Source organism: Rosa chinensis, chromosome 6 (assembly GCF_002994745.2).
Source record: "Rosa chinensis cultivar Old Blush chromosome 6, RchiOBHm-V2, whole genome shotgun sequence".
Lineage (NCBI taxonomy): Eukaryota > Viridiplantae > Streptophyta > Magnoliopsida > Rosales > Rosaceae > Rosa > Rosa chinensis.
In genome coordinates this window covers 36,753,810-36,764,269 of record NC_037093.1, presented here as the reverse complement: position 1 = coordinate 36,764,269, position 10,460 = coordinate 36,753,810, and the positions used below count along the sequence as shown (strand labels likewise).

At 36.9% G+C, this 10,460-nt stretch overlaps 1 protein-coding gene across 1 annotated transcript; it reads right to left on the bottom strand.

Annotated features, from left to right (window-relative positions):
* Positions 1 to 2,419: 2,419 nt before the first annotated feature.
* LOC112173550 lies at positions 2,420 to 8,352 on the bottom strand. The gene is made up of 4 exons (XM_024311188.2): positions 7,922 to 8,352; positions 4,187 to 4,581; positions 3,277 to 3,467; positions 2,420 to 3,142 (listed from the first exon to the last, which is right to left on the bottom strand). The coding sequence occupies exons 1-4, from the start codon at positions 8,320 to 8,322 to the stop codon at positions 2,747 to 2,749; spliced, it is 1,383 nt and encodes a 460-aa protein (XP_024166956.1). The 5' UTR covers positions 8,323 to 8,352; the 3' UTR covers positions 2,420 to 2,746.
* Positions 8,353 to 10,460: the final 2,108 nt, after the last annotated feature.

The following is a 10,460-nucleotide window of genomic DNA, read 5'->3' as shown; positions in this document are numbered from 1 at the left end:
GATGCCAGCTCCAGCAACTCGGATTCAACCGCAATAGAGTCTAGGTGCACAGCTCCGGTAAGCTCGACTCTAATAATAACACACCTTGGCCAAAGAACAAACCTCCACCACCAACCCCGTGGAAAGATCTTGAAATCAATCAAGCCACCAACAATCAGAGCATATACCCGCAGAAACATCAATTCCAGAACACCCAACGTTTCCCCCAAATCCATATACTCACTAGCCACTTTGTCAATCCCCTCCAAAACTAATGTAGTCTGCAAAGATCAACCCAGATTTTGGTGACCCGTCAAACGCAGCCAAACCAATCCCACCAAACCTACTTTGACCGTGCACTTCAATTGAACCGACCAAACCATGCTTCCCCAACAACCGCGCAGCAGCCCTCCACAAACCAAGCAACTGTGTGATCAAATCCCATAGCTGCCACCCGGCGCCTCACTTGCGGCTGACCACCAAAACTTGAACCATGAAGCCACTGTCGCCGCCGTCATAAGATGAAAGAGAATTTCTTGCCGCAGCCCCTCCGCTGACCACCACCCAACCACGCCTGTCCGGCAGCACCCACCACCCGCCGACGAGACCAGAGGCCACCGTCGAAGTGGGGGGCGCCGCCAGACAAGCAAACGACCAAATCCTGTTTTTTACGAACCCTAAGACTCCCCTGTTTTTACCGACAGAAAGAAGTAGTTTCGTATATATACTTTAATCATGTAATTGATGGTTAGATTATATTAAATACACTATTAGGTTATTAATAAAAATATTAATTATAAATATCAAGAGTTGAAATCATCTTATAAGTATTGGGTCATTTGCACTGTCGGTGCATAGAATAATTTTCGCCTAACTGGGAGGCTCAGCCCTACGCTTTGAAATTCTTTTTTGACTCGCTAAATGTGTGCTAAAATTTGGTGGGAAAAGTAGAAAAATTTATTGAGTGTCGTGGGAAGTGTTGTCCAAAATAAGAAAGCTATGGGATTCTAACTCCATTGCCAGAATCTATCGCAGAAATATTATCCAAATGGAAACACTTTGGGAAATTACTACCTCATTGGCTACTCTTGGTGGCGTGGTATTATTCTGCAAACGGCAGTTACTACAACATGAGGCATTTATTCGCATTTAAGAAGATCCTTCGTTACCCAGACTAGTCTCATTTGGACCTTTCATTCGTAGGTCGAGGTAGAACAGAAATGATGAAATTTAGTTAACCATTGACTACTGAATTTTACCATTTTTATTCCATCTCGGGCTAAATATTTACCTGTAATGTTTTACCATTGTTGACTACCAAACGGTTATTAATACTGCTGAAATTTCACAAAATTACTCGTTAGAAAGTGCAAACATTCTCATTTGAGGAGGTCTAAGAAGGACGTATCAATATTTGTGACTAAATAAAATGACTTCTTGATTTGGACAGTACCAATGTGATAAAAATATAAAGGGTGAGGCTATTGCCACCCTACAATTTTCTTTATTCACCCTACTTGCTCATTACACCCTACAATTTAATTACAATTATTAGATTTACTTATCCAACTCATTTCTCTTTCTAAGAATATCCTCCATCATATAAAAAAAAATTTGTTTAACGAAAATTTCTCATTTAATTTGTATCAATTAAAAAGACGTCCTAAAATATATTAAAATTTCCTTATAAAATCATAATTTGATTTACTTCTATTTTTTTATTTTTTCCATTCAGTTTCAATGTTCGTTTATTTCAATTCATATTAAAAAATTAGTAAGTGCTACTATGAGCAATGAAAAAAATATTGATTTTTTTTTCGTGTTTTAAATTTTTTACTTTCGGTGTTTCTAAAAGTATTATAAAGATTTTGATGAAGTTAACACTAATGGTTTTGTGAATTGAATAACAAATTAACGATGATGACGCAACAAAAAGATAAAAAAGAAAATTGTAATAAATTGAAATTTGGATGGAGAAGGTGAAGATTAACGTTATCAGAATTTTGTATTTAATTAGTTATGTATTTAGTTTTCCTTAAAGATTTAAATTTTAGAAAATTAGTGTACTTATTAGTCATTTTGCATTTGGGTAATATAGTCTTTCAATAATTCAAATATTTGTAGGGTGAACAAAGAAAATAGTAGGGTGGCAATAGCCGCACCCAAATATAAAACCATAATGCGTCAGTCCTAAAAATTGGAAAGCTATGGATGAAAAACTAAAAATTAATAAAAGATTATATTCAATGCCTATGGCTCAATTGCTGCACGCCTGCACCTGATTGTCTCTCCATCAAGAAAGAAAAAGATGTATAGATTGACTAGAATGAGGTTCATACGTTTTAATCAGATCATGAACTGGCAATCAGATCATGAATTGGGCAAAAAAATCGAGGATATTGGCAACAAATGTAGTAAAGTTGATAATCAAAGAAAAGTATCCAGCAAATAAAAGGCTTCAATAAGAAGAAATGCTGTAGTTTTGACTTATGACTATAAACAAAGATGAGTATGAAAATCAGCTATTCAAGGATGTTCACTTCTCTCACTAAAAAATCGGTGCTCACTAATTGTATTCATTCACTAGCTCTATATCAACTTACCAGAAAAAACACTGCTGAAGTTAAATTCCTGCTTCGATCTGACAAAATCTCAACCTGCGCGCTACGGTGAAACACACTGCATATATCTATAATGTTACAACATACAATACATGGAACTAAAATGATCAACTTCCTAAGCTGTGGAAGGGTATCATGCTGGAAAGTTATCCATCACTTGTCAATACTAACGCTAGAAGAACGATGGTGATTGCAGAAATTACAATACCACAACCGAGTAACCACATAGCCTTGCTCGGTGCTTTCTGGTTCTCTTGACTGACCAACTCAACCTCTCTAAGGAGTTCTCTCACTTCATCCATATTGTCATCCTTAGCGGCTTGGGTAAGTCGATTTTGAATTTTCTCTAGTACATTGATCCTCCTTCCTGTGGATGTGTCATTGGCTGACCAGAGAAAACCTGTCACCTTCCAAAGGAGGATGCCCACATAAATAGCTACAACACAATCTACAGTATAATGGTTTCGTTCCCGTATTTCTCTCTGTGCAGAATGCAAGACAAGTAACCATATGAAGCCCGAGCTAAAACCACCATATGCTTCCTGCAAAATTGGATCAGATGCATAGGAACATCAGAACAAGTAGGTTACCCTTTAGACTCAAGTGACAAAAGTCCCTTGATATGTGATGGGGCACTGCAAATTTAAAACACATATAATGTGTATATACTATATACCGTCCAAGCCATAGCTGTCAATACAGCAACTAGAACATGCCCACTGTACACGAGGTCATTGCAGCCGCCTCCAGCGGTCCTCAGCAAATTATACCATGATCCATCGGTTACGGTGGGTCGCAAAAAATCAATCAGGAAGCTCATGGGACCCCAGTCCGGACGGTAGTCGCCAATTAATTTTCCAGTATCAGCTGGTAGGAAAAAAAAATGAAGAAAGTTGTAAAGCCTACCACCTTATTCTAAGAGGATAATTGCAGTGAAGGAGCAGCATTAGTTCAGAAAAATGTATAGGAAAATACTTTAGAACCAACTCTTTTCCGGTGTTTTCCTAGCTCTCAAATACAGTGGTACCCTCGTTTAAGATTCATCCATGTAATATATTTGCGAAAAAAAAAAAGTTGGAGATTGAAAAGAGTGTGGTATGCAGAACCTCCCTACAGTATAATCACACTAAAAAATATCCAGCACATCACAGGAAGTTCTAAACCATGAAAAACATTAAGCAGCATTTATACATGCTTACTAGATAAGTTATAATACATAAAAGACTAGTTAAGAACTCCAAGAGCAGAAACATTATATAACTGTTCCCAAAAATGGCCGTAATTAAACAGCCTTGAGTAATTTTAAATGGAAGCTAAGTTATCGGATGTCATACAACAGGGAAACCCACAAAGAAGTAAAACTAAAATGGTCTTATGAATTTAGTCTATCTGACATAGGAGAAAATAACTTTTAGATTGATAGTATCAGTTTCTGGTAGACATAGGAGAAATTCAGTGCAAAGCTCATAGCAAAGTCAGTTCAGAGTCAGTTTTAAAGTGTTCTTTTGGTTGTAAAGTTGCAATCAAGAACATAAAATCTAGGGATGAAAACAGGAGGAAAATTGAACCTATTATGCAGTACTTACCAAACGCCATATCATTTCGTATCACCTGGCGAATAGCATTGGAATCCGAAGCATAAGGGACATAATATTTCTGAGCCCAACGATGAGGATATAAAGGAATTCCAAACCGAACAGTAGCACACCAAGGCCTGGCTGATGGTACAATTGTTGTAACAAAAGTTATAGAACGAAGAATACGGCCAATGGCCATGGTGAACATATACCGTGCACCTAGTCCAAGGCCAGGAGCTTTCACAGAGTCAAACAGTACCGAGAAAGCCAGGATCATAAACAACATGAGGAAGTGATGCAGTCCAACAATACGGGCTCTCAATATTTCGACTACTGCATGAGGTAGTTTCTCATTCTGTGCCAAAAGAAACCACTGGCCAGTGTCAGGAAGAGGAGATGTATCACTGTCAAGTGTAAAACATTAACCAGTCAATCAATTTTCCTACAGTTAAATAATTAGCTAAATTTGTGCCTAATATAGCATGAATAAAGAGAAGTATTATCTTCATAGCGATATTCTGGTAGGTATGAACTATAAGAAATCAGATTGTACCCAAATCATCTAATACACTCCACGTCAGTCTCAGAATATCATACAATGCCGAAGGCATGCCAAAGGGTATTGAAAGGACACCAAACTGGACAATGTCACCGATGTTTGTCAATTTGGCTACGAAATTTACAACACCATCGTTTTTAGTTCTTTTTCTTCTTCCTTTTTTCTGGTTTTTTTGTTTTTTTTTTTTTTTAGATCACTTCCTTCATGATGGTAATCTCAAAGAACATAACTCTACACCCAAATAAAGCACAACCAGAAGTGAAGCAAAGATGCATGATGTCCTTATAGGTCAGCACCGTGAAATAGCGTCGGCCAATAGTCTTAAATGTTTGTATGTGCTAATCTTCTCTGACCAAAATGGCAGAATTTGGAATTGAATTATTGGTAGAAAGAAACAAAGTAGCAACCTTGACAGAAAAAACATCCACAATTCATCATTAAGCCTCTTACATACACACAATGGTTCAAGGACAGAGCCACTAAATGACTGGTGGGTTGTCAGAGAGAAAGAGAACAGCATATTTAGAAACTTTCTTCTTCTTCCCCTAATAAATTTCCATTACTTGGCGAAGTTTCAATAAAAGAAAAAATTAAAAAAAAGATTTGGTTGACAACAGAAAATTATTTTTGTTTTGAAGCAGGATGCTATAGTGATCAAACTATACTTTTATGGAAAGGATTTACTGATGGCTTGGGATAACTGAAACGGACATAGTGATACTTGTAGGTAAAAAGTGAACAAGTACATAATGAAAGCTTATGTGGGCAGCTGATGAAGATGTTTAAATTGTGTGCTGAAAATCTTATGTCATTTGATTTATCAGACAATTATATTTCAATCATATCATGTGATGTCAGAACATTGATATAACTCAATTGTTATTGTTCTGGGTTACCCATATACTCATAGGACACAAACACAACTTGTTAATCAGCATCCTTAATAGCCTTCAAAACCCTTATATCTCTGTAAGGATCTCAATTTTCTCAAGTTTTTTCCATCATCTCTTATACTATCTTCATCTAGGGGGAAGCATACTGAGACCAACAGCAGCATGGCTCTCAAATAACTTAATCAATAGAATGAACTATTTTCTTAACAACATATCCCTCATCTAAAACAATTAAGAGGAAAATGAGGACTAGTAGTAGTTTATGTAATTTACTTGGAAGATGAACTCATACTTTGCCCTATTGTCTCTCTTTCACAATTTAATACTCATTGTGTGAGAAGTGGGGTCCAGAACTAAGGTTTCTATGGACTGCTGTATATGTAGTATACATATATCTATATGACGTACACCATGGACATTAATGCTTTATGGCCCTGTCGTGCGTTGATCAATCACTAAAGATGCAAAACTTTCTCATTTTCTAATTTTACCATTTACTATTCAGCAAAAATAATGCTATGTGAACCACTTTTTCGGGTACCACATGCGCAGCATCTTATGTGGCAGAGGCATGTCATTTAATGAAATTATGTGATAAGTTAAACTTTCTGCCACATCAACTGCCAAATAAGGTGGGATGAAAGTGGAACCCAAAAAAGACGTTCACATAGCATTACTCGCAAAGCAAAAGAACTTCAATACATTCAGCTTCAATGCAAATTTTTTTTTTTCCTTTTTATCAGAGCATAATATTATTATTAGTAGAACACTCCATGAAGATACAAGAAACTACGGGTGTACATATGGTGGCCTCATTAATCCTTGGTAAACCACATGGGAAAAACTCCAGGCTGGAAAAGCTTCAATGCAATTAGTTATTATTATTCTTATTTTTAGTTTCATACTTTCATGTTTATATTTTTATAAACAAAAAGTACTGGCTACTGCATGGGCAGAACAACGACCGCATGCCATCCGCAACTACAAGCTCATTTGCTTGTGACCCACAAATAAAGCTGTGTTACATATCAAGCTAGTTTCTTTGGGTTAGGCAGCTGGACCCCAACCTGAAAATTAAAGGTCATTCTAAAACGCTCTACCAGTTTACCCTAACCTAGTTTCTTTGGTTCCTAGCAAGAACTGTTGTGAAAATTTTCCATAAGGCCAACTATGATGTAAACCCCTTAGACTACCTTATTTATCTAAATTTTAATCATACAACAACCTGTGGCATTGCCATATCCATAGTAATAGTCGATCACATTCCTAACAAAAATTAAGTTAAGAAGAACTGCAGCATAGACTTTGCAAATAAGCATATGGGTTAGAGGCTAAAATCCTAATTATATCTAAATTCTATTTTACAAAGAAAATGTTAAACGTAAACCAAAATAAAGGAATTTCAAAGAAGTTACTGTTTTAACTTTAAAGAAACCCAGTTCGTGTATTTTTTTTTTTAACTAATCAGTATTAATTAAGCCAATAAGGCTTAAGGTTAAATTTTCAAAAACCCTGCAATTGCCCTTGGTTAATTAAAACTCCAAGACTATAAACTTTATTAGATAATGGATAAAACAGTAAATTAAAAATATGAAAGAGAAAAAGAAAAAGAGAGAGAGAGAGAGAAGAAACTGTTAATCTCAACGTAGGACTTTTACTAGACGTGTGAGCAATGGAATAGCAATTGCTATTTACCACAAGTCCACCAACTGTATTACTCTTTATTTTTTATTGCAGTTTGAGGAAGAAAGAAATTATCTAAACCAATATATTTTTTTTTTTTAAAAACGTAAAACAAAGCCAATTGACGCACGCGTAAGCGTGTGTTAAGAGGCTAGTTTATCATTAATGAATTTTTGTTTTCATAATTAATGAACATTTCAGCCTGACATTTGTAATTATTAGAGCACTAATTTTAAATCTGGCATCTCTGATCTAACAATCTTCCGAAAAAAATGTAAGATTAGATCCTTTAAATGTTGCTACTAATTCTTACAGGACATAGATCAAATAAGGTAAGTGGATCGATACTAATTAATTCTTACACGACATTGATCAAATCCAGTAAGTCCTCGATCCTAATTCTTACAGGAGATCGATGGATCCGGTAAGTCAATTAGGACATTAATTAGAACAAGAGCAACGCAATTCCAATTCCACCCACTCCAAAAACGAAGCAAAAAAAATCAAAGCATCAAGCAAATTAAAACCCAAGGCAAAGTATATAGAACTGCGAATTCAAAGCTCAACGAGCTTAAAATGCAGATAGATCAAATCGGAGAGTGAACATACATGTGCCATTCGAGGCCGACGACGGCGGTGACGAATCGAACGCAGGCGGCTTCAACGAGAAGAGTGAGGAGCATAAAAAGCATGGAAGCAACGAAGGCTTTGACGGACCGGAACTCGGAGCTCCAGTGCTTGTAGAACGGGACGCGGCTGACGGAGACGAGAGCGAGGGCGGTCCAGAGGGCCGGCATAAGACGACGGTGCCACGTGGGGGAGAGGTGGCGGAGGTAGTCGACTGCCACGTAGGAAATGGCGGCGATGCCCAGCCCGCCGGACCTAGCTGCCGGCAGCCGCCACATGGTGAAGGAGGAGGAAGAGAGAGTAGCAGTAGTCTTATTTGGTCTGAGGGAGACTGGGAGGAGGTGAAGCTTGGTACCCGGAAATTTCAACATTAAGTAGGCCATTTTTCTTTGTTTCAACTCTTCTCCTTAATTTCAACTTTTTCTTGTTCGAAGTTACTTTTCCTGTTTTTGTTTTTTCTTTCATGCCTTGCAAATAAGCCATTTTCAGACAATACAACAGGCTAATTACTACGCCGTTGAGCATCTCCAATACTAAAAGTTTTATTTTTTACTTAATTTATTTTTAATTAAATATAGTTAGTTAATTTAACTTTTATTCCAACGGTGTAAATTAAACATGAAACTGTATAATTTTTGCTGTTTATAAATTAAACAAACAAAATTAAACGTGAAACTGTTTAACTTGTTGTTATTTTCTTTCTCGAGAGAGAAAATAACAAAAAGTTAAATTTGACTTTCATATAATTGATATAAGTAGTCTGTTGGAGTGGTAAATTATCTTTAAATTGGTTAAATTTTTAACTTTTTTATTAAAATAACTAGTCAATTAGGAGATGACCTTACGCTTATGTCAATTTACTCCTTTATGTTATAAACTAAGGAATAAGAGAGAGATAGAATAGAAAAACAGAATATAGGAAGAGGTAAGAGTGTGTATTATTCGTTCTCATTGACCATTTTATATAGGAGCTGAGTTTACATCTTAAGGACATAAAAAATTAGAATTTACGTGGATAGCCACATATTTATAATATTTACAACACTTCCCCTTGGATGTTCATCAATTTGTGATATGGTGTTAGACATGCTTAATGTTTCCTTGTCAAAAAAACTTGTCAGGTAACAAAAACTCAAGTGGGACAAAAATAACATTGGTCGAAGGAGAAAAAGATTGCAATGCGCATATGTCCTAGGTAGCATATTTTGAATGTTCCTCTGATTGTTGCAAGCTTCAATCATATATGTAACAAAATACATGCACCGTGTATATTGGATATGGTGTGTTGATCACATAGGTGAAAGAGTGATCTGATCTGGATACCCAAAGTTGGGCACCCTTATGCTGCAGCCTATCTCCGTTAAAAGCAGTCGTCGCCTGTGCCCCGACCGACCACCACTTCATGCACCTTCTGCTGCCCTGAAACACCACCATCAGCATCACAGCCCAGAGTCCAAGAGGCCAAACCCAGAATTCGAGGGACCAAGACCAGAATAGATAGATCCCCGAGGTCAAGGCCACCCACCAGAGAAGAAACCAGCCAATGGTCGCCAATGACCTCACAATCCAGACAAGCACTGCTATCCATCTCTACCAGTCCTTCTGAGATCCACCACATTGAACCCGAAGGCCACCCTTCAGCTGCCCTCGCCAGCCAATAGAAAGCTACCATGGCAGATCCGTACGCATTAGGAATGCATCAGAAAAGAGAGGTCAACACATGCGATCTTTTTGGGTGATCACGAATGGTAGAAGCGCGACTGAGATTGCACGCAACGTGTTCGACACCGGTGACGGCGGCACCAGGGTTCGCGAGAGAGAAAACAAGAGACATCTTCTTATTATAATTATATTTAGCCATCTGACTTCTTCTTATTACATTACTTTTGATATCTTCTGTAAAATTCTCAAATTGCCCGTTGCCATTTTTCTTGCCCAACAGACTATCACACACCAAAGAAATTTTGTTGCTAGGGTCATTGATTTGTTAATTTTGAACAAATTAATTTGTTAATTTTGAACAAATTTTAAAGAAAAAACTACCGAAAGAATTAGAGATGACATAAAATAAATACGGTTATTTTGTTTATCCGTATAATAAAAAGAAGGGGACGGTGATTTTCCCCAACTCTCTCATTATGTTCCAAAAAAAAAAAAAACAATAAAAAAGATAACAGAATTTAAAAAATAAAAAAAGCTCTCATCGCAGCCTTCTTAGTATTTGAGCAAGATACACTCACTCTCATTACAAGTGTATATAATAAATTATTTATATTAGATTTATGATTAGTTCATTTTCTCAATTTTTCACCTAGATTTTTTACATAACATACCTCATATTTTAGGGGCTGTGACTAATTACCCAAATTAGGCCAAACAAAAACCCAAACACTCCACCAAGAGATATTTGTGCCCACTTACCCAAACTAACAATGCAACGACACTTCTGGGCTCCGAAAATGAACAAATTACAAACCGTGCCGCTCCCCCCTACCCACTAACAGCACGACTCAATTCACTT